This window comes from Leuresthes tenuis, unplaced genomic scaffold (assembly GCF_036924035.1).
Source record: "Leuresthes tenuis unplaced genomic scaffold, fLeuTen1.0.hap1 SCAF_13, whole genome shotgun sequence".
Taxonomy (NCBI): Eukaryota; Metazoa; Chordata; class Actinopteri; order Atheriniformes; family Atherinopsidae; genus Leuresthes; species Leuresthes tenuis.
The window spans coordinates 10,800,974-10,825,258 of record NW_027325367.1 but is presented as its reverse complement, the minus strand read 5'-3'; the positions used below and the strand labels follow the sequence as shown (position 1 = coordinate 10,825,258).

At 42.4% G+C, this 24,285-nt stretch overlaps 1 protein-coding gene across 5 annotated transcripts in view; it reads right to left on the bottom strand.

The window, feature by feature from the left end:
* syne1a (spectrin repeat containing, nuclear envelope 1a) overlaps positions 1–24,285 on the bottom strand; it is a 111,843-nt gene that overhangs the window by 31,690 nt on the left and 55,868 nt on the right. For 4 of the 5 annotated variants that reach the window (XM_072361711.1, XM_072361713.1, XM_072361712.1 and 1 more), the window contains exons 66-92: positions 23,361–23,531; positions 20,017–20,343; positions 19,515–19,667; positions 19,194–19,361; positions 18,666–18,842; positions 17,431–17,577; positions 17,029–17,154; positions 16,693–16,869; positions 16,282–16,547; positions 16,018–16,174; positions 15,514–15,912; positions 13,756–15,351; positions 12,802–13,139; positions 12,528–12,672; positions 12,132–12,350; positions 10,177–10,463; positions 9,714–9,879; positions 9,364–9,519; positions 9,087–9,239; positions 8,374–8,556; positions 8,007–8,144; positions 7,541–7,726; positions 6,798–6,920; positions 6,455–6,637; positions 5,203–5,346; positions 2,602–2,832; positions 241–381 (exon numbers count right to left, since the gene is read on the bottom strand). In XM_072361711.1, coding sequence (XP_072217812.1) covers positions 241–381; positions 2,602–2,832; positions 5,203–5,346; positions 6,455–6,637; positions 6,798–6,920; positions 7,541–7,726; positions 8,007–8,144; positions 8,374–8,556; positions 9,087–9,239; positions 9,364–9,519; positions 9,714–9,879; positions 10,177–10,463; positions 12,132–12,350; positions 12,528–12,672; positions 12,802–13,139; positions 13,756–15,351; positions 15,514–15,912; positions 16,018–16,174; positions 16,282–16,547; positions 16,693–16,869; positions 17,029–17,154; positions 17,431–17,577; positions 18,666–18,842; positions 19,194–19,361; positions 19,515–19,667; positions 20,017–20,343; positions 23,361–23,531 — 6,657 coding nt within the window. The remainder of the gene's footprint in view (positions 1–240; positions 382–2,601; positions 2,833–5,202; positions 5,347–6,454; positions 6,638–6,797; positions 6,921–7,540; positions 7,727–8,006; positions 8,145–8,373; positions 8,557–9,086; positions 9,240–9,363; positions 9,520–9,713; positions 9,880–10,176; positions 10,464–12,131; positions 12,351–12,527; positions 12,673–12,801; positions 13,140–13,755; positions 15,352–15,513; positions 15,913–16,017; positions 16,175–16,281; positions 16,548–16,692; positions 16,870–17,028; positions 17,155–17,430; positions 17,578–18,665; positions 18,843–19,193; positions 19,362–19,514; positions 19,668–20,016; positions 20,344–23,360; positions 23,532–24,285) is intronic. The other variant, XM_072361714.1, reaches the window with a different exon arrangement.

Genomic DNA, 24,285 nt, shown 5'->3' with positions numbered 1-24,285 from the left:
ATAATCTCATCCTAGAGGCCATTTCCAGCAATTTCAAACACGAGATACAGATGACTAAATACTTAATTTATGTTAAGTATGTTAAGACTTGTTAAAATGGACATTTTTATTTTAAATAAAAGCTTAAAGTGGTGGTTTCTAATGATGATTTAGAAAATTTGAGGTGTAGGATCTCAAACAGACGATGGTAATAATGGAACCTGGGCAGGCTGGAGATTACTGGGGTGGGATTTGCAGTACCTGGTTAAGAGGAGTGTCAGCATTAGCCCCCGGAGAGGGGGAGCGGCAGGCAGGGGGAGAGGAAACCTCACTGTTGGTGCCCTCCTCCCCTGACTCCTCTGTCACAGGGGAGAGGAGAGTGTGGCAGCGGCCGGCTGTCATCTGATCACAGATACGCGCCGCAAACCAAACCAAAACACATCAAAGAAGCAGGCGGGACGATAAAAGGGAGTAGGACCAAACAGAAAACAGCCAGATCAAAAGGAGTGAGGGGAAGAAGAAGAGAGGGCATAAAAATTAATGGAGGAGAGCAAGTTAGGCAGGTTGCAAAGAGCACACACATTCCTGATAAATTAGGTAGTGAGTAATCAAATTTCACACGGGGGAGACTGATTAGATGACATTACTGGTATTGATAGCAAACACTGGATCACTTTGTGATTGCACAGCATTAGAGAGACATAGGACAGTGTAACATTGCTCTGTGGCTGGACACTAGACTCCACTGAAAATGACTGAGGATACATTAGGGTAAAGGAATGACCTTCACCCGGACGCTGACAATGACACAGGCAGTAAGTACACATAGTAGATGTTCACAGCACACACTTGCATACTGTAGAGTTATAGTTTCAGAAGCACAGTCACCTCATTTTCATAACAGTTCTTTGTATGTGGCAACCACAAAACCACTTCCAAACTGATGCAGAAGAGCAATTAAGAAAGTAAAAAGGCACATTACAGACTTTTGAAGCTATCAAATTGAAATCCCCAAGAGTATCAAAAACCAGATAATACCAAGAATAGCTGACGCATGGCTTAGCTAAAACAGACTGGGACTTGGGAGTAATGCAGCAGCAGTTGTCGTAGAAGTAAGACAGTTGTCTGTGTCTGCGTGCTTCAGCAGAGAGGCAGAGCTGAAATGTGAGCCAAGCTCTGCTGGGCCACTTTTTGGCAGATTATGCAGAATTTGGCCTACTGACTCAGGACCTTGTTAGATTTGAAGGATTTTTCCCGGGTTTTATGATGCAATGCAATGCAACAGTAGAGCAGGAGCACAAACAAATTTCATGCAGATATATTAGCTGAAACTGAACATTGTAGTAATAGATACAAAGTATCCAACAACAGGAACCACAGCAGTACACACAAACCTATCATGCTCTTCTTACACACAAACACATAGAAATGCAGTCATATCCTGTTTCCTGGGCAGTAGAGACTAAAATCGACTGTAGCAGAGCAAGGAAGGACAGAAATCTGATTCAAAAGCAGAGACACAAATAAGATTGCAGAAACGGAAGAGATGTGGTTACTTATATGCAAATACATTAGAAAAAATAATGATCATACTCAGGATGACATGGCACAAGTAAGCAGACATATTCAGGCTAATGTGATGCAAAGAGAAGTAGCTAAGCAAGGTACCAGTGAAGTGAGTGGAAACTGCCAAAATAGCAACACTTGAGGTGAAGAGATACTGAGGAGAAAATATGCTTTGGGCTCTCTATGCAATGCAAACATTTCAGAAAACGGAAAAACGGACGGTATAATACTAAGAGAGGAAAGACGTATTCTGAATCCTTTCAGTACTGTGTAAGAGTTTAAGGTTCCTTAATTGTTTAGAATAGAATAGAATAGAATAGAATAGAAAATACTTTATTCATCCCCCCGTGAGGGAAATTTAAAAAAAATTAGATTTTAAGTTTAGAGTCATATCCATAAGAAAGAACTATCCAAAAGGAGCCTGAGTCATCCCAAGTTTGTTTTATAACAGGACAAGAACCTCAAACATACAGCCAGACTCATGTTCACTGGCAAGAAAAATAAGGAGTTTTGCAACAGATGGTATGGGCCCCACAGAGCCCTGATCTCAACATGATCAGTTAGTCTGGGATTACCTGAACAGACAGAAGCAATGGAGACATCCTAAATCCACAAATGAGTTGTAGCACAATGTTTTGAACAAACTACCTGTCAAGTGCCTTCAAAAACTGTCTGCAAGTTGTTGTTTTAAAGGTAAGCCAGTTGCACCAAATACTGATTTGATTTAGGAGCTTTGTTGAAAACGTCCTCACTTTACTTTTACAGCTTTTTGCAAAGTATAGTACAGAGGCAAGTGGGCCTTTAATTCCACTAAAGTCAAAATTCATGGATAACGTTTAACATATTTTAAATTGCAATCATAGCTATCACTATCAGATATCCCTTAATTAAGTATAACTTAAGGCTTATTAATTATGTTGCCTTGAAATTAACTGTATGAACACGTTGGAGACATCAGAAACACACACATGCACACACTTACAGGCACAGCCATACATTATGTTTGTATGTCACTATGTGATTGTGTATATCCAATAAAAAGTCTTTCCCACTCACCATAACGACAGAGGGGTGTGCTGGAAGCTGCTTGTTCGCAGCTGAGGAGATGTTTGCCATAGCACTGGGCAGCTCCTCATCACTCAGTTCATCCATGCCATCTGAGAGGCCCTCCACCTCGCTGACCGTCAGCAGCATGGTGGCATGTTTGGCCTTCACTGTTAGCATCTTACACTTGGAGTGGAGCGAGGCGATCTGCTCCTGGTAGCCACGGATCTTCTGGGCCAGCTCCTGTCAAAACATCCCCCCAAAGAAAAACCACCACCACCCCCGGGATCAGGAGAGTGTGGCTCAGTCAACAGCAGAAGATCAATAGTTCCTGGTTAAATAGGATCCTGAGAGAAAGAGGGTGGCTGAGCTGGTTCAGCGTTGGATGTGGTGCCGGTGTGAGGAGAGTAAGTGGAGCAGACGCATTCTCTTCTCACCCCAGTCTCCCTCTTTTAGCTTCAGAGTGTGTAAGAGTAGAAGGAGAATAGCACTGCCTCACTGTCTCTTTTTCCCTCTCTGTATCTTTCCTCTGTATCTCTGAGCCAATCAAAGCAACTCAGAGGCGGGTGACTCAGATCAGTGGTGAGGCTAACAGACAGGATGTTTGGTTGAGGCAGAGACCCTAACAGAAATACTTCAAAATCCCTCAGACACTCCCTCTCGTACACATACACAAATGGCAGGGAAAAACAGGAAGTGACCTCATCGCCTGTTTCCCCACCCCCTTTCTCGGCCTGCCGCTTCCCGTCTCCACCAACCCTCAGTGTAGATTCCTATTAACAAAAGAGAGCTAGAGCTGTATGAAGAGGGGGAGTGCTTAGGAAGGGAGAATGACAGAGCTGGTGTCAAATTACAGCCAGCAGGCCGGATCCAGCTCCTCCTTCTCCACTTCTCCTCCTCCTCCTTCCTCTATACCCTCTGTCCCGCAGATGGTCAATGTACTTATAATCAGGTCATGTGACTAAAAGGGCCAGTGGGGTTGCAGCTGTATGCTTAGATTAGAAATCAAACTCAGACATAATCATGGGGTCATGCAAAGCTGCAGCAACAGAGTGCAGAGACAAGAAAATATCTGCACACAGCTGAATTCACATGTTCCCTGTCGAGCATGGGCAGTAGATAAACATTCAGAGCCATGCAGGGCAAGATATAGAGTAATGAAAATGTCCTGCCTATACGGAGATTTGATCCATTTCTCTGCAGGTCTCTGCAGGTCTCTGCCTCTGCCCCCCCCACCCCTTCTAAATCTTTCTCTCTGCATGGGAGATCAAACACACTTATTCAGCAAAGTAAAACTGCGCCAGATAGCACAACGCTTAAATATTGCAGGTGAAAACTGTGCCATCTGCCTAGACAGGATGTCGTTGCATGCGGCATCAGATAAAGGAGGAATGCGCAAAAGTTTGGCATGAAGAGGTTCAACACAATACTCTGCCTTATCTGCTGTGAGCTGCAACTGCTCTGTAAATGTAATGTTCAATTAATGTTTTATGAAGCCTTAATGAGAAAGTCTACATCAAACAGCGATGGCTATAATGATACCTTCACATACTATAATTACAGAATGAGTCAGGTCTGACTACATTAAGTAGTACGTTTCCTTTTTCCTCGACTTCTCTTTTTTGCTGTTATACTGTAAGAAAGCACAGGAAGTAAATGCAAAACCTGAGTTCTCTGTTTCTTGATCTCGATACTTTAATGTTAAAAAACTCATTAGAAAATATGTTTGAGGCATCAGTTTTTATGTTCAAAATAAAGTAGAATATTCTGGTAGCTATTCAAGAAAATCACTGTCAAACTGAATCCAGCACTCAACTGAATCCAGGCTATTTATGTTATTTAGGTCCTTGTTACTTTGCTGTTACTTCAAGTGCTGTCATGTCATGACCAGCCAATGACAGCTAATCCCACGGAGAAACAACTCCCTGGACAGGAGACACTTCTGAGAACTATGAAATTAATTTAGTCTCCTTATACTTATACCTTATACTTACTCCTTATTCCTTATACCAGGTCAGAGTAAAACTTCATAATGAAAATGGACAGTTTTACTTCTGCCTAATCACAACTGTAAATTAGAGAAATAACAACAGTATTATAATACAGAGAGTGTACCATGAATACTGATGTTATTGAACCTGTCATAGAAATTCTCAACTTCAGATCCATCAAATTTGATGCAGCCATAATCGATCCATCCATCTTTTGCACCATCCAATTTAGGGTCACTGGGGGCTGGGGCCTATCCAAGCTGCCACTGGGCAAAAGGCAGGGACCGCCTTTTATACCAAGGACCGCCATCCCATCACAACATATTTGATGCAGCCAAAATGAAGTAAAAAAAATGTACTGCATCCTTTTGAGTACTACGCAGCCTCTTTACTAAATGCACCATCCCTAGATACCTTTGAAAATTGGCACAAGTTGGTTGTGAGGGTGCATTCTTGTTTTTTTTTGTTTGTTTTTTTTAGAACAGTGACAATCAAACAGAGCTCAGGGCTTCCAGAGTGGAAGAGATTAGTATTTACTATTAGAAAGCAGTATTTTGTGCACAATGCTTGTTTTCACATGTTTAATACTTTCATGTGTAAGAAAGAGTGTGTCCTCTCATACCTCGTGGTGATGTATCTGAGCCTGAAGTTCCTGTATGTTGCTGGTGGAGACGGGCCGGTCCTGAATGATACGATGAGCATCTTCTATTAATCTCTGGAGGTTTTTCACTTCCAGTTCATACTGCTCATACTGCACCACAGCCTCCTGTAAAAAAAAACAAAAAAAACATGACATCTTGGGCAAAAACGGATAAACTATCATGGAAGGTGAGCTAGTCGATCTTTGAGGTCTGCCTAAAAGACACCAAGTGGATGTCAAAGGTCAGCAACACCTACAGATGTCACTGAATGTGTACACATGCAAATTTTTCCTCTGTCAATAATCAATAGAGAATTTTAAAAAACAGTTAAGATTTCTTTCATACCAGATTAAATTTCTCTTATTGAGCAACTCCTAATGGAAAAACACATTGGGTGCAATGTGGATTCAGTATCTTCCCCAATTATATCCTGAGATCTAAAAACTCAGAAGATTGAAGGTTGAAGATTCAACCAACAATTAACAACTACTGATTGGAGGAGAACCAATCCACCTCCTTAGCTACAGCCGCAGTCGCAGACATGTCTGATCTTTGCTTACATTGGCACAGTGAAGTATGTTAAACACAAAATTCCTCTGCTCGTTGTGGCCTTCCTTGGTCTTTGTTGGCTAAATTCCTATGACAAGATCATGAATATTGTTGTTGGATAGAAATGCACGTGCAGTCTATCTCTAACACGACCTTGAGCGAGAACAACGTGAGCACAAAGCAGATTCATTGTTTCAGCTTTTGTTAGATAGAATGTGTGTTGTTTGAAATGGCTAAGATTCTTGAGATGACTGTAATCCATATTGTGTCTGAAAATGCCACATCCTTTGAATTGTCACTACAAATAACTCGACAACAAAACCATCCCAGTACCAAAGGCCAGGGAAAAAATACCACTATGATGGGGGCTAAAAGAAAACAAACATTCCTGAGAAGACTTGTGGAGACACTACAGAGCAGAACTCAGAGCACCCACTTCAACAAATGATAAAGGAAAACTACATAACTGCTGTTTAGAAGTAATCATTAAACATTTAATTGCAAAAAAACCTGCTCACAATTAAGGGGGAAAGAGAATTGCAAGACAAAAAAAATGTCACACTTTAAATGTATTATATTACATTACCTTCTCTATTTCACACATAGGTCTTTAAGTCATAGGAACTGTAATGTTATATCTGACCGAAAATCAACAGCAATAATAATATGAGGACTGCAATCTACCTGCAGGATGTTGCACTGCTGTATGGTGGTATGCTGCAGCTGGCTCGCCTCTTGCTGCAGAGATTGAGCTGTGCGGCAGATAGGCAGACTGGCCACTACCTCCTCTGGCAGCCTGAGGGCGCTCTGACATTGTTGCACTGCAGCCACCTGCCGCTTAAAGCCCTCCATTTCTACCAGCAGGCGCTTAAAGAGGAGGAAAGATTGGATATTAGAGAGTAAGACTGTGTCTAAAACAGCTGCATATGTAGTGATACAGTCTGTCAACAACATACTGCAACTGTATGCACAAGATGTGTGTATGTACAGTATTTCTCTAAAAATCAGTATTATGTGCTGTGTTTACCTGTCTCTGTGTGAGTTGCTCCCTGAGGCTGAGCTTGTTGAGATCAGGGGAAGCAAGTGTGACTTGGATCTGATCTACAGCAGCATGGAGGCTCTTTACCTCTGCTTCAAGACGTAACATGTCCTACAGAGAGACAAGAGGGACGAAATATGACAAATCAAGTAAAGCACGTTGGAATAGGAGCAGATAATAGTGCGAAGAAGGAAAATGGTGTTTTCCTCTGAGCTTGTGCTATGGACATAATGCTGTGTATCTCTTTATTAACAATACCTTTGTAAATTCTACTTGACTAAAATTAATTTTGTGGGAAGAACACAAAATTTGAAGTCACAGCAAATTAAAGCTGTGTTCTGTGGTCTATAAAATGATTACAACTCATATGAGTAACTATAAATAGATTTCCAATGCAATCTTATTAACAACAATCAGCAACAGACTGTCATCTGGGTATCACTTGTAAATGAATCAGATTAGTTTGACAGATTACTGCTGCACAAGCTTAAACAGTGTATTGCTTTCGGTTGGTGTAGTATATAATGAATGGCCAAAGGGGGGCACTGTTGGTTTGTAGATCTGGGACTTCACTCTGAAAGGATGTGCACCTCTTGTTCAGTGCCAAAATATTTGGATTTATGAAGTGGAGTAATCCACATATTTTGGACATTTTAACAACAATGAAGATTATTTGATCACAATATACAAAAAATGTTTCGGTAAAGTGTCTGATTAGAAATATTTCTCACCTTAGCTGCATCCTGAAGACTCTGGAAGCGAGTTTTGGCAGACTGCTGTAGCTCTTCCGTTCGTCTGCTGAGGTGTTTCACCTGCTGGCTCCATCCTTCTGTCTGCAACACATCCGCCAGTTGCCCCTCCCTCTCCCCAATGGCCTCCAAGTCACCATGGAGACCTCTGCACTCCCGCAGCAACGCCTGTCACCATAAAATCATAAATTACAAGTCAAAGAGAGGAGCATTTTCTGTTGGGCAATTATACTAATTAAAGTCAGCCAACATAGTTCTCAGTGAGACATTCCAGTGGAAATCAAACAAGTGTGTGAATCTAATTAGCTGGAAATTTTCAGGGTATCTTCAGAGTTAATAGGTGCATGTAGAAAAGAGTAGCATTTATTTTGTGTAAATGTAGTGTGAAGATTATAAATGCAGCTCTAAGACATCCTTAAAGCTATCAATACTGCTCATTAAGACTCACCTGGTGTGCTCGAATTTGCTCCTGCAGCTGGGACGCAGAGCTCCAGATGATATGACCAGTGATCAGAGCCTCAGCCTTTTCTATCCAGCCCAAAATAAACGCCTTCATGCTTTGATATTCCTCTACTTGTCTTTCTGCCTGCTCACAGGTAAAAAAAGACCAAATTAAACTGAATAATGTTTATGTTTATGCATTTAGCAGATGCTTTTATCCAAAGCGACTTACAAATGAAGACATAACAAGCTATATAAAAAGCTCATATGTTCATTCTTTAGCAGAACTATTTAATAGAACTGACAAATCAAAATATAAAACATCAAGATACCTTTTATATAAATATGAATAAAAATCAAGACATACTACAAACCTTTTTTAGTCTGTTGATTCTGTCCTGAGTCTGCTGTGCGGTGTGGTGCTGCACCTCCATTAGTTTAGCCACAGCATCACCCAGCTGTTTACACAGCAGTGGATTTTGCTCTCCAAACTCCTGCACAGCTGCTCCGAGCTCCGCCAGGGAGCAACCACAAGCTTCACATTCTTCACAAAGAGCCTGGAGCCAAAAACAGAGTGGAAAAGAAACTTCAAACATATAGAACAAAAACAGGAACATGAAAATCAGTAAACTCGCAATTCAAAATCAGGACATACCCTTACAGTAGTCACAGCCATCAATTCAAACTGCCTCACACAGTAGATATGCCACATTGCAAAGATGACAAACTGTGGTTTAATGAGAGGTTACCCTATTTCAGGGCTGGTGATTAATTAGTAGATTTAGATGTGCAGAAAGTCTGGCAAACACTAAACTATTCCTTTAACTGTACTGAAACTCCAGACCTTTGGGTCTAAAGATGGACAGCAGAGTGTGAAAAGTAAGATCTTGAGTAGACATAAACAGGAGGCAAGGGGCTTAAACACCCGTCTGGAGTACTCTTTACGAAAGTGGGTCACTGTTGAGGGCAGAATTCAGTTCATGCCATTCCAACTAACACCCTCATTAACCTCAACACCTGCAGAATGAATAGCCAATTTAACAGGGGTTAATTGTTGGCTAATTAGTAAATCTGTCTGTTTGATTACTTTGGTCTCTTCTTTGGCCTCCTGCAGGTCCACACCCTTTTCTTCCAATTTTACAGCGATGGTCTTCAGCTTGGCCTCGATGTCTTGAAGTCTGGAGCTGAAGTCCTCTTTCACATCTCTGGTCTGCTGCACTTCCCTTTCCCTTGCCTGTACCTAAAACAGATGGTACAAGTACACGCTGTCAATCAAATCATTAATATTGCAGTTAGTAGTCTCAGATGTAACCATTTTACTTAAATAGCACAAACCTTTTATTTAAACTAAATCAAGGGGTTACCTGATCTTCAGCAGAGCCCAAAGCCAGAGCCACCTCAGCTAGCTGCATGCTGAGCTCAGAGGGCAGTCCAGCTTGAAGATCCTGATACTTGGACTGCTGTAGCTCCGTCATGCGCTCCACACTCTGCCGTCTGCTGATGACCTCACCGTGTGCAGTCTGCAATGTATGCCAGATCATATGCAGGACAGAAAATCACTTTTGGTCTCCTCTATCATATTGACAATAAATTGCATTTATGTTTAAATAAACAAGAAAGGCCTCTATAGAAGTCAGAGATCCATGCTTAGCTGACAAGGGCGTGTTAATTTGTTCTTCTGTATCTAGTATGTGTGTCCATAAAGTGACCCTACCTCCAGCTCTTGCAGCAGTGAATCCAGGTCTGCAGTGGGACTCAACAATAAGCCGCGCGTGTCTTGGATCCAGCCTTTGACCAAGCCCAGCTCCTTCTCAACCTCCTCTCTTTCCCTCAGCTCCTGATGTACCTGAGCTCTGCTGGTCCGCATCTGCATCAACAGGCTAAACAACAGGAAAACAGAATTTGTGTTACAGCACAAAAGCACCTGTTTTACCCTCAAAATCCTTTTGGATGACTGAAATACATATCAATTTTGAGTTTAGACTGAAAGCTTTTTAACATGGAGTTGTCACGCTAAGTATCATCCTTTCAGTTTCTTCTATCAGAGTAAAACAACTTAAGAATCGCCCACAACAACATGAACATCAAGGCAAATTACAAGTTACAAGCTATCAATAAACATTTTCACTTTATTTAAAGTCATGTTTTATTCAAAGTTACAGCTTCAATCCACTCACCTGTCATATTGCTCCTGCATGCTTCTGATCTCCTGCAGGCATGGTGTCTCCTCGTGTCCATTCTCTGTCTTTTTCTCCATCACCTCCTCTCTCTCATCCTTTCCTCTGAGACTGCGAGTTTGCTGCCCCAGCAGAGCCAGTATGGACTGCTCCCTCTCTACCTCCTGGCTGAAGGAGTCGTGGTACTCCAGGAGGCTCTGGAGCGCCGCCCTGGTGGCTGCTTTCTCAACTGTGCTGTCTGGGACACGACTTTGGAGGTCTTTGGACACAGAGCGCACCTTCTCCATCTAAATGCCAGAAATTTCAGTACAGTGATTCAGTTGATGCAGCACAATTGTGGTTAATAGTTTACTTACAGTCAGGGAGAAAGTTAATGTCTACTTCTGTGGGCTTGTACACCCATACTGACTGAAATGTTCAGTTACACACCAGCACTGTTGGTTCATTTTATGACTTGTATTCAATTTTGGGCTTTCAAGTGGAAAACTGGACACAGAGCAAATTACTTCTTCAGTGGTCACATATTATTTCTAATTAGGCTAATTACCTTTCAAAATTCTGTCTACAGTTTTTTGTCACAGTGTTTGTGACAGTTTAAGAAAAAACAGAACCCAGAGTACAGAGGATGACATCATGTCCAGTTAAACAAAGGAGCTACAGAAAACAGGGGACAGCAGGAATGTGCCACATATGAGGAAGTGACAGTTCCCACAGTCTGACTTCATTTCCCTTTTAGAAACAGTGCTTTGTGGGTATTCCTTGGAGCTAACAGGCTCCAAGCACAAATTAGGTCAAAAGGCGGGAAAAGGCTTCATGACTCAGAGTTTTGGCAGCAGGACACAACTGGCCTGAAGCCTGGAGTTACATCATAGCACACCAACTGGTGTTTCAGATGCTGCTGTCGTACTCAGTTGTAACTGTCCTGATTACAAACTCCTTTGTTAGTAAATGTTAAATCTAAACCTAAGCTGGAATGTTCACTCCAAAATGTAATGTTACTAGTGCAGGGCAAGTTCAGCACGTTCTTATTGGAAGTGTATCAACTGCACAGAAAGGATACAGTTTTGAAAATAGTATAGTTTTAAATGGGGTGCTTATAAGGAGCGATACTCCTAACCAGTGAAATCACAGATCCACATGCAAAGTACAGAAAGTGGAATAGTAGCTTTTCCCTTAGCAGAAAGCACAGAAAGGGAAACTGTACACAGTAAAAAACTAATCATACATGATGAAAACCAGATCTAAAATGGACGTAAATAATGTAGTCTGACTGAAATTATGCAAACTAGACTCAAATGGGCCCAATCGCTCCACACATACTCCTTCTCTTTGCATCTTCTTGTAAAAAAAGTGTGTATTAATGCAGCCAAATTCTTAATAATGCTCATCTCATTGAAATATTTGTCCATTGTTTTCATCATAAGGCTGAATGTGCAAGAAATTGTGAACTGACAGACGCAACTCTATATGTAACCGTGTTGATCATGTTTTGTAGATGTCGTTTGTCCTGATTAACAATGGCTCTAATTCTGAAAAGAGTTTTCTTTCCTGAACTTGTTATTGTTTGCATTTTAATTGATTGACATTCCTGCCACGTGTGAAAGTAGACATGTTTTTGCACTGGCCAAAGTAAAGAATGTTCAATAACTGATAAACTCATGTTGCTAAACTATGTTTTCATTATCAACCTGACTGACTTTTGGTTTTTCTAACACCCCTTGATAAGACAGACAAGCTGACACAATCAGACACAATAAGACACAATCACATAGGTCTCTTCAGCTGATTCAAGATATGTAAACACACCATTTTGGCACTGTATCTCCCTTGGTTGAACAAAATATATCAAACAAATTTTTTCTGTGGAAAACAAAGAACAAGCACACAAACATACAGTTGGGAAGAGAAATTAACCATGGGACAACTTTTGCACTTAAAAAAGGCACAATTCTTACCTTCTCAATGAAGTTCCTCCACTCCCTGGCAGTGTCCTCCAGTGCCCTCTCCTGGGCTCGGGATACGCTGCGGAGCCTGTTCCACCGTTGCCACAGCGACGACACGGCATGACTGGTGACAGCTTTGCCTGATTCAGAGATGATTCCCTCCAACTCTGTTATATTCTCTTTCAAAGCATTCAGAGGCAGCTCCAGCATGTCAATGAGGGCCACCAGAGACTGCAGCCAAAGATAACAACAAATACACTGATGCACTTAAAAAAAAAAAACACATTCTCCTGAAACATTTACACCACAGGGAGCTAAAACTTTCCTATAAAGGGTTCAAGGGTTACATGATTTCTAGAAATATCTGAGTCTTTTCGACCAAATCTTCAGCAACATACAATGGCGCACCTTGTGTCTTTGACACTTGTCCTCAGCTTCGTGGATACTGATGGCTTTAGCTGTGGTAAACATGGCCATCTTGCTCTCTGAGTCATTCATCTGTTCAATCAGTGTCTCTTTCTCATGTTGAAAGGAGCTCCACAGAGTGCCACACCTGAGAAAAACACATATTACAAACCATGGCTAAGTGACATGTTATAAGGACATAGTAAACATTAAAGTAAATGCATATGACCTGTACATGTTCACTTGGTTTCACAAGCAATAGTTATGCAGCACACACCTCTGCAGTACTTCTCTGTAAGCTTCCACTTGCTGTTTGACCTCTGTCCTCCTCAGTTGCATTGCCTGAACTTTTTCTCTGAGCCCACTCATCACTCCTGCCTCGACAAAATCCGTCAACAGAGGATCCAAAGTCATCAGCTCCTCTACACCAGCTGCAAAGTTATTCTCCTGGGCTGAAGTTTCTTGCAGGTCTCGCAAACAGTCTGTGTGGTTGTCAAGCTCCACCCCTGAGGTGGCCCCGTGAAGCAAAGCAGCAGCAGAATCCAGCCATTTCTGCATGGACTGCAGAGATAAGTGGTACCTCTGGACCAGGGAAAGAGCTTGATCTACAGCCAGCTAGAATACGCAAAAGGTGGTTAAATTAACTTTGCATGTCCTCCTTGTACTGTAAGAACTTCTCATCAAACCACAGAACTGTGTGTGAACGGTTTACAGTGAAATAAAAATGATGTGCAATGCTATTAATAAGCTTGTGGAAGTAAAAAAAGGGGCTTTTACAGTCATTTTATCCAAATGTGAAGATAAGGATTTTCCATCGTGGAGAATGCTGTAAAAGCTGTTTTAATGTTTTGTCTGTAAAATTCTGCAATGTCAGTATAACTGTTATTTTTCAACAAACTTTTTGAGATATGGGATTCAAATACTCTAAATCTCCACAAAAATATAAATCGGTGATACCTAACTTATCAACCCTTACTTAACTTGAATTTCTTTGATGTATCTCTTTAGATGTATTTTGAATGTTTTAGCTTCACAAAAGCCTATAAATATTAATAACACGAGGGAACAGGAAATGGACAATAATGTTTAATAGGTCTGAATCATGAATGATGGACCAGTCTCCTGATTAGGGTTTGAGCTTAATTCAGGTAGTGACTTCCACTGACATTAATGCAGCTGTACAATACTATCAGGAAGTAGCTTGTGAAAAGAGAGAGAAAAAAACACATACCTGTTTTGCATTAATTTCTTGCTGAACTTCAGCTCCCAGCTTTAATACTTCTTGTAGTTTTTCCTCTAAGTGTGCAGGAACACCTTCTTTGCAATGTTCATACTTTTGCTTTTCTCTGATACTCATCACATCAACCAGCTTCATTTTACTTTTCACTTCCTCCTCCATGATTTTGATTTTCCGCATCTCCTCATGCATCCGCTCAGGTTTCACCTCTGTAAAGGTTAAAGGCTCCTTCAATTTGTCCTTAATGTTCTTCAACCAGTGTGACATTCTCTCCGTCTCTCTTGTAAAATCTTCAGTCTTTGTGACTGCTGTTTCACTTTCTTTGACAAAGGATTTAATGTCTCTCTGTAGAGATTGCAGTGACTGAAGCTGCCGTGAAGTTTCCTGAAAGGCAGCGGCATCAAAGTGTAGATTAAGGTTTTTAGTTTGCTGATCGCATTGTTCAACCTGAGAGATTGCTCCATCCAGACTTTCCAGCATCACATACAGACTTGTGATTTTATCTAAAGCACTCACTTCTGTTTGGTCTAGTCTGAGCAGCTCATCCTTTACAGACTTTAACTCTAATACAGATAACACCCTGTTATGTTCAACTAGTATTTTCAGGCAGCTGTTTAGGTCTTTAATCCTCTGATTATTTCTTCTCTTCAGCATGTTGTGGAGACTAACTAGCTCCTGTGTCTCCTCAGATCTGTATTGTTGACCTCTGCTGAGAAACCCTTCACTTTTGCCATGAAGTTCTTTAACAGCAGGGCTGATATGGATTAAACTTTCATCAATACTTCTGCATTCATTTATTAAACTAACAACTTCCTCCTCTCTTATACTGATCGTCTGCTTCTCCAGATTGTCAAATTGCTCCTTAAGCTCCGCCAGTGCATTACGAGTAATATCAAAGAAAGTGCTAAACTCTTTTCTCTCCAAGATTATCTGTTGGGCTCTGTCTTTTTTTTCTTTGGCGAGAGCTAGGATGGTATTGTACTGCTGAGGCAGGGCATTGAGGCGCTCGTCCAGGTAGCAGTGGTCAATCTCATTCAGAGTAGGAAGGATCTCTTGGCCTATTCTTTGGACAATAAGAAGGAGGTTCTCATATTCTGATGCTTGTTCTAAAACACTTTGGAAGTTTGACAGTTGTGTTTGCAAATCTGAACTCTCGTCAACACCACTGAAATCGATTTCAGGGAATGTTATGGCATCTGCTCGTCTCAACCAGTGGCAAGTCTTGTCCAGGTCAACCTGGAAGTACTTCCTAGAGGTCAATGCTTTCTCTAAGGCTGTAAGACGCTGGGTGGTCCTCTGAAGGGCAGTCTCAAAGGCCGTCTGTAGCTCTTCGAGTCTTGCCAGCGTTTCTGTTCTCTCTTTATCGGAGGCATCTCTCTCCAATTCTCGGCCTTGTACCCATAGTGAGGCCAGCTCCCTCTGGTAAACTCGTAAGCTGCTCTGGACACCGCGACATGCAGCAACCTGTTTGGCCAGATCCTCCGGAAGGAGTGCTATGTGGTCATCTATCAAAGCTTTCCTCTCCTGCTGCTGCACCCAAGACAAAGCTCTCCCCAGGCCTTGTAAGAACTGTGTCCGCTCTGTGAAGGCCTTCAGAGGAAGAATTAAACATCGTAAATTATATGTAAAAGGACATAGGCCACAGAAGTTTTATCAGTTTACCAGTGTGGATTTTCCGTCAGGGAAAGTTAAATCCTTTTGGGAATAATTAAAATTTTTACTTGCATCCAATTTAAAATTCCAGCTGTTTACCTTACTGAGGTACTTCCTCCTTTGAGCAACCCGAGCCCCGAGAGCCTCCACTTCCATCTGGGCTTGTTCGACAAGCTCCTGCAAGCATCTTTTCTCACTCAGCCCCAGCCTGGAGGCCACAGCCTGAGCTTCACTAACTGCCTGACCAAGCAGCTGTTGACGGGCCTCCAGTTCCACACATACGGTCAGGTGGTCAAACAGGAAACTTTGGGCCAGATCAGGGGGTGGGCTTGTTTTAAGTGCAGAGGTGAAGGCAGGCCGCTGTTCCTCCACCCACTCTCTGGCATCTCTCAGCTGGGTCTCAACCCTGGCAAGATCCTCTAGTGTCTGAGCAGAGTCCTGAATCTTTTGCAGAATGAGGGATTCCAGTTGGGCCCAGCGCTGCTCTAAGTGACCCACCTGGAGAAATACAAAATAGTACTGTTACTGAAACAAATACCTCTCATCAGTTTAAGCCACTGAGTGCCTTAGCTGCATTTCTAGCATAAACTATGCTTTCCACACCTGTTGTTTGACCAGCTCCTTGTCTAGCAGGCTAAGTCGAGGCAGGATAGCTTGTCTCTGGTCCCTGAGGTCTTCTAGAGTTTCCTTCTGCTCCTCCAGATCGCTGGCAAGCTTCCTCAGAGCCTCTAAATGCTCACTTGTACTCTCTGTGTCGGCTCTATGGACACACATGCATGGTATAGGGAAAGTCAAGTCTTTAAAGTGACGCACTTGAAATGTTTATACTGTAAGCTAAATAAGAACTAAAACATTAAAGCTATATACCTGGCGAGGTAGTCCCATTCCCTGGATACTTGGTGGAAGAGTTCCTCCACAGCGACTACACTCTCTTGGTATTCTCCACTTCGTTGCATGTCCTCTCCTCGTTGAGCTTCCAGCTCTTCAGCCCGCTGGCCCAGGTCCATCCAGCCTCTTTTCAGACTTCTTATCTCATCCAGGGCAGGAGAGACCTGTCCATCCGTCAACCTGCTGATAGCTTCAGTCAAACGACTTGCCTCAGATTGTCTCTCTCTAATCTGCTGGAGGAATTCCTGCAGGAAAGATAACAAACCATCAAGCATGAGTCTAAAACTTTGACTAAACAATGTCCACTGGAATCTTTTTCTTTTCTATTAATAGTAATCGGGTTAGGGTTGTAGGGTGAATGTTTGGAAAACAAAAGGAATTTATTAAGACCTGTGCCTTGTCCAGCTGGTTCTGTGCAATCTTGGGCTCCAGCTCTGCGGGTGTCCTGATCAGGTTCTGAAGCTGCTGTTCTGTCTCTCTAAGCTGAGTCTCCAAATCTGCCTTCTGCTCCTCAATGTCTCTCCAGCTGTCAACTACCTCTTCACAAAGGAACATGCGCTCCTCAATCTAGACACAAAAATACAAAGACATCAATTCATGGCAAGCTATTTGGACACTTCAAGCCCTCAGTTTTCAATTACAAGAACAACTAGAGCAAAAATAAACACTGATAATAATAACAATAATAATAATAATAATGATCATCCGTCTGTTATTTGAACTTACCCGCAGTTTGACCTGCTGGATGGCTCCTGCAGTCTCCCTGACCCTCGGCTCTGACAGGTCACACGCTGAACAGACAAGCTGCAGGTATGTGCTGGCCTGTTCCTGGAGAGCTCGCTCCTGTTTCACCTGTTTGTTCATGTTAATCTTATCACTTTTATTCATTTCATTGGCAATCTCTCTGACGTGACAGTCTGCAAAACTGCTCGCTATCAATCTCCATTTTGGCTGACATCCCAAACAAAATACAGTCAGACAGACTGAAATTGCAAAGCTGATATAGTCAGAGATGAGTTCATAATTTCGGCAGCAAAGGTGTTTAGAAAAATATGGAAAGACATCTTATCAAATATAATGAACATGAAGATATTGGAAAATATTAAACTTTCTGCTAAGCTGACTGACCTGCTGTAGAGCCTCCTCGAGGCTGATGGAAGGATGCGTTTGAGGCTCTGGTTCTTCTGAAACAGAATTCAGCCAGGTCTGGCACTGCTGCAGCGTGTCCTGCAGACTCACATGTCTCTGTAACTCATGGTCAAGACTCTGATACACCTGGAAGTAAAAAAATATTTCAAAAACAGATATATCAGGTTTCATCAGATGTATGATTTTAAAAGAAAAGATGGTTTTCAGCAGAATACACGCTCATAGGAAAACAATAGGTAGAAATAACAATAAATGATAATGATGATAGAGGGCATAATGCTGCAATGCATAGCTTTGAAGTTGGCAAAGCAAGGCCAAACACCAAGACACATTAAATGACAACCACCCCTCGAAAATGCAGCGTTGTATTTAACAGGTGTTGAATGTGGAGGCGTCCATGCCCTCCAGGGGAGAGCGAAACAGCAAGGTCTGATTGACAGTGTTAATTTGAGAGTCTGAAAGGCTGGAGTAAGGGGGGACAAGTGTTGGCAAAGTGCCCAGTGTATTTGGCAAAACCTAGAAGGCTGGCATGGTGGCAAGTGGCAGGCAGGATATTAGAGCTGTGTTGCGCTGGGACACAGTTGGCAGCCACTGTAACACTGGAGGTGCAGTAGAGAAGCCAGCAGTGTAGTGGTAAAAAGTGGCTGGATCACACAATGCCAGATTGGATGTGCGCATGGCGGTGGAGGTGGTATCTTGGGATGTGAGTTATGATGATAGAGTAGAGGCTGCCAAAATGACAGAGTGAGGCTGGATTATAGGACTAGCCAGATCTACTGAATGGTGGCGTGTGATCATTTTTGGCTCAGGCATGAAAAAGTGGGGTTGACAGGGGATATGCAGAGACTAATATGGGGAGATTGAGTTAGTGATGTTGGTTTATGAGGTTTGTCTGAGTGCGGCTGCTGTTCAGCCTCACTTTGGCAGACTTAATTGGTTGCTCCCTCTACAGCTGCACCGAAAGGCTGTTTTAAGAGATGGGTTTAAGTGTCAGAATGGCTCAGGATTAAGTGGATACCGTGGTGTTGGAATATTATCATCCCTGTGGCTGGGCATGCATGTGTGCATACAGTGCACCAGTGCATTTTATATGTGTAGAAACCACTTGATCACATTAGTCGCAGAATATATGTCTTTCTCAGATTTCCACAGCTCCCTCCTTCTTCCTTCCTCAGAGCTCTCTCCCTGCATCTCCCTATTGTCTTCTCACTCACCCTCTGCGCTGTGCTACAGATGGCAGAGTAGCTGTCTCTGGTGCCTTGCTGGTGAGCCTGGACCTGCTGTCTCAGCCTGCTCTGGACACGGTCATTGCAGCCTTGTACCAGGTGGTCTCCTCGCTCTTTCAGGACTGCCAAGCGATCTTCAAAGCCCGCAATTTCCTCCATGATGGCCTGCAGAGGGTAAAGTAACCAAGTAAGATATTTTTAGGGAGAAACTCCAGTTGAGCGGTAACACATTATGAGTCTGTCCATTGGTCAGTAACACAGTATATCAGAGCAGATTGATAAGATACAGAAAAAACATAAATATGGATGGGCCTGATGATAGACTTGAAAGAGGACATAGGAGAATAGCAGACAGTGCTACAGAAACAACCAAATCAACTATCAGAAACCACACAGCTCAACAAATAACATGTTGCTGAATATTTTGAAATGAAGGGAGCAGAAGAAGAGGAAAATTGTTTTCTAATTAAGGATCATTACTCAAGCTGCATCATATGACTCAATGTGACTGGCTACCTTGTGCCTGGCCAGCTGTTGAGTTGCTGCCTCCAGGCTGCCGCTCACGCTTGGATCAGGAGTAACCATCCTGCTGGACATCTGCAGCAGCCAGCGCTCCACTTCCTGGAGTTCGTTGTGGTAAGCTTCCTGTTCCTTCACTTGGCCTTCCAGATTCTCAACGTGAGCCTGGACAGCACAGGCCAAACAAAACTGATCACCAACAGTCAACAGAACAATACTTTCAGAAAGCCTTTTGACTTTGATTATTCTAAAGATACTCCTGCACTGAAAGAGCATTCATTCCTCTCCACACATCATGGCTACTGAGCTGGTTCTCACCATGGCAGTATTACAGAGTCCAGTATAGTCCTTTTGCAGCCTGTGCATTTTGTCTCTTACGGAGGGATAGTGGATAGAAGCCAGCAGAGTGTCTCCCTTTTCCACCACAGACCTGATGGATCCGTCATGGGACTGAACCATCTGCAGAAGAGCCTGGGGACACAGATAGACACATTTCTTTAGTACCATCCATAGCATATTTGAGTAAATTATCTGTAGTTAGACGTTTAGGATGTTTAGCAAATAGGCCCTGCAACAATGCTAACGATTTTTGACAACACCTATCAATATAAAAATCAATGGAGTACTCTGGAAATTGTCAGCAGTTATTTTCAGTATATTCAGTACTCCAGCTAATGGAGTAAAACATACAAGGTCACTCAGTTGGTCTATTGAGATGATAAAATTCTGTAGCCTCTCGCTGCCTCTTTGATACACAAAAGTGCAAAATTACTGACTATGGAATTCATACAGTGCTCTAAATCTATTTAATTCCCTGTACCTTATACTTAGCCAGCTGCGCTCTGCGTTGGTACAGTTCAGCCTTGGGCTCCACTGGAGTGCTGAGCAAAGCCCTGGTCTCGCCAAGCCATTGAGCTTGGGCCTTGTACCGGTCCTGGAACTCCTTAGCAAGCAGTAGGGCACGCTCCAGGAAGCTGCGTTCTTGTCTAAGTCCCCCTGCAAGCTCCTCCAGCTGGGCCAGACGTGCCTCCACCTCTCCTCCTAAACTTTCAGCAGCAGCTTCATTCAAGAAGCCTGCTGCCTGCTCTGCACGCTCCCTCAGGGACTTTAGGAAACTGTGACCATGCTGGAGCTCAGACTGCAGAGACTGAGGGAAAGAGAGAGGAGTAATACAATTCAGCATGGCTGCTGCTACCACGAGGTCCCCACTACTTTACATTAAACGACCTTCAATCAGAGCACATCACACTGCTGCGTTGTAGAAAGAAGAACCATAACACACGTCCTCTTGGATGAAGGGACACATTTACATCATACAGTAGTTTCAATGACTTAGAGATTAACATTACATTCAGTAACATTGATTTCTTTGTCCTTCACCTCCAGTGCTGCTACAGTCACCAAGACCAGACAAGCAGTGCTTTTGAAAAGCTTTGAACTCCTCAGGTAGGCTGACACCTGCACGGTGAAATGTGGAGAAGATTGGGGGGTCATGGTGAGGAAAAACCATAGTGAGTAATATGAAAGGAGGACCCAATTATAAAGACCCTTAACAGGCAACAGTAACTGCAGGGGTTTCCAGGGCAACCAAAACACACCACACACACATACTCTGACCTCCACTTGATGGGATGCCATCTAGCTTTCATCATCAGCCTATTATTGCTTGAGCAGAGAGACTAACCTCACACTCCAACAAACCCAGATCTCCAGCCACCACTCTGGGTAGTATAACAAGACTTGTGTGTGTCTGCACACGTCCACGTTTCCTGCTTAACGTGAAGCTCCAGGCTTGTTCATCATCTCCAGTGTTCCTGCCTCGTGACTTTAACGAGCAACACACGGCATATCTAAACTGGATACACGTCTATATTTAAGTAAATCTGTGATTTTCAGTACAAAGCATTTCTCTTCATATTACTAATTATCTCCACTTTATGTAAACAATTACCTGATCTCACACCTCTATGAGTTTCCCTCATAATGGTCCAACTCATTTTGGTGAATTTAGCTTGAAACAATTTGTTGAAATTGGTCCATCGTGGGCAACAAAACTCTCACCTGAATTATTTTAATTTGACATAAAAAACTAATATAATTTCATTCCTGAACCAATTTTTCAAGCAAATATAAAATGATGAATCAGTACATTTAGCTTGTATATCATGGCTGATAGTCACTTAAGATATTACACATGGCAGTATACTGAACATAACATATGAGGTCCTAAGCACAGTGTGTCCTTTATGTTTCAACAGTCTAGTACCCCCAATTATCCATGTCAAGTTCCTTGTGCGCCTGCTGTAAATGATGAGCACTGGGGGTTCGGATTTTTACTCTGCATGAGTTCCTAGTCTCCTTAATCAACTGTAATATATCTACTGTGGCTCTGACAACCATGTTCATCATTACCTACTAACAGAGAAAGGACATTACGATACGTTTAACCTGTAAACAAATTATTAGTGTCCTTCTGACTTCTTGCAAGGGGTTTGTTGTAGTTCAGAGACACCTAATATTCTGTAATTTGCATAGTTGGATATGTTGTCAGACTCTAAATTTTCCCTACGAGTGAGTGGGAGCATGTGTGGTTGTTTGTCTCGTTTGTCTCTGTGTGGCCCTGTGACGGACTGGCGACCTGTCCAGGGTGTACCCCGCCTCTCGCCCAATGACCGCAACCCGACCGACGGATTAAATGGGTATAGAAAATCGATGGATGGATATGTTGTTAACACCATGAGGAGCCGAATATCCAATTCATTACATGACAGTGACATATAACACGAACAGCAGGAGTATATATTTATAGTCAATAGGAAATTGAAGATTTTACATAATTTTGTAGACAAACCACTTTGCACTTTTATAAAATGAGAGGGAAACTTTAAAACGTGGAGAGCCAAGACGAGGGACATTAATAACGGTAAGCAAATCTTTTCTCTTTTACATTAGGTTTAGTTTTTGTTGGTTTATTTTTGAAGAACTGTTGTGCAGAGATTTATAGAGAAAAACATGAAAATTAAATAACCCCCCCCCCCCCCCCCCAAAAAAAAATGCTGTTCAAGGAAAGAGAAAGAAATACTTTAAAATGATGTCAATTCCTGATAGACCCACTTCTGCTGTATGACTCACACTTTTATAATATCACAGTTTAAAACCAACTAACTACCCTTAACACAGCTATTGACTACCACTCTGTGTGTCAATGCATAATGTTTGGAGCCCACTGAACAGCCCAGCCTCTCTCACAACAGGAGACGAGTAAGTGATGGAGCACTCTTGTGTGCTAGCTTTGGTTTTGGAAGGACACGTGTGGTGGCAGCATCTCTTTAGTCCCTACACTGAGACAGAGCATCGATCCCAGACACAGATTGCAGCAAAGACCACACCAGATGATGTATTGTAAACATCTTTGTGTGTCTGTGGGTGTGTTTCGTATGATGGGTGTGAGGAAGACAAAGAGAGCTAAGATACAGTGACACAGTAAGAACCTAAAGTGGAAAGAATGTATGAAATTACAGAGGATTCACAGATTCAAGAGTTTTCTGCAGCTTGTTAGTTGATACTTAGAGTGGGTTTTGTGTTATGAAACAAGTGTTAGAGGAAACAAAACTATGCGTGTGCATGTGTGTGATGCGAAGCGGTAAGGGCACTCCATCAATTACAGTGTTAGGCCAGCAGGCTCCTGACAACAATGCTTCTTCATCCTCTTTCACACAGTAGGAGGTCTCTCCCTGATATCACACTCCTGCTAAAGCTGCACTAGCTTTGTCTTCATAAAGAGCAAATCGATACAGACAAACTCATCCAGTCCTCTACTCGCTCGATATGAACTACGCCAAGCAAACAATAGCGGGGATTTTCTTTTTATTACAGTGTGTCTGTGTTTGAGCTAAGACAAAATGTTACAATCAAGCCACTGCAATATTTTTCTTTAAGTTGGGAGCGCTTATTTGATTATGTGCCTCCCATTTCATAATTAAGAGGCCAAACATATTGTCACCGCCAAATAAATCTGTATGATACAAGGATGAATCGCATGTCTGTGCTGATTTACTGCTGTTCAGTAAGGAGCATCAAATGCAGCACAGCATCTTACAAAGAAATACGAAATACCAACCAAATAGGTAAATACAACACATTTTTAGGCTAATAGATCAATACCTCTAGTTTCTTCAACTTCCTCTCCATGGCAACCCGGTCCAGAGGTTCAGAGCGGTCAGTTAATGTTGTGAAGCTTTTCTGAGTCGAGCTGAGCCACTCCGTGAATGACATGCAAAGGTTTTCTGCCTCTTCAATGCTCCTCAGCTCCTCCTGTAGCTGCTTGATTGTATCCTGAAAATACATTGGATTCACATATAGAGGAAAGGTTTCACGAATATCAAAATCATTAATATAAAAAATTTTATACTGTACACAAAGGCAGTGTTGGTCCACTGTATTCAGGTTTGAGCTATTGGTAAGAGTCTTTAAAGTTTGACTGCGTTTAGTCAGGGGAAAATTCAGGATACATGGGGTGTATTTTTCTCTTTCAAGGTGTGCCCTAGCAGTCTAACATTGGCCACCGAGGGCCAAAAGTTCTTTGATCAGCCGTCAAAACAGAAAATATCAGCTTCCCCCCTACTCTTTCATCTGCTCAATGTCAATATCTTCACTACAAAGTGGCATTGGCTTTTTATATTTTTGATGCATTATCCATTTGAGTCAGATTTTGAGTCGATAACGCCACAAGGATGGAGAAGGCTTCGTACATGTTTGACATATTATTCACTCAACTTGCAAATCCTGTGGTGAGAAGCACCAATTAACTGATAGCGCTGAGTGCACACCTTTTCTGACAAGACCGAGGTAACAGCTTCCCACCTCAAGCCCATGTGGCCCCCACTTCCTCCAATGTAATTACAGGGATCCACAGTGAGAGGGGGATGCTACATGTCTGACTTTAAGTATATGCAAGCTAAGTCAAATTAAGCAGAGGAGGAAGGGCGTGGGTAGCACAGAAAATAAAAGTGGAGGAGTAAAGGCAGGCAAACTCATGCTCACTCAGATGTGTTCCTGAAGGTGGGAATGAAAGGGAAAAAAAAATCAA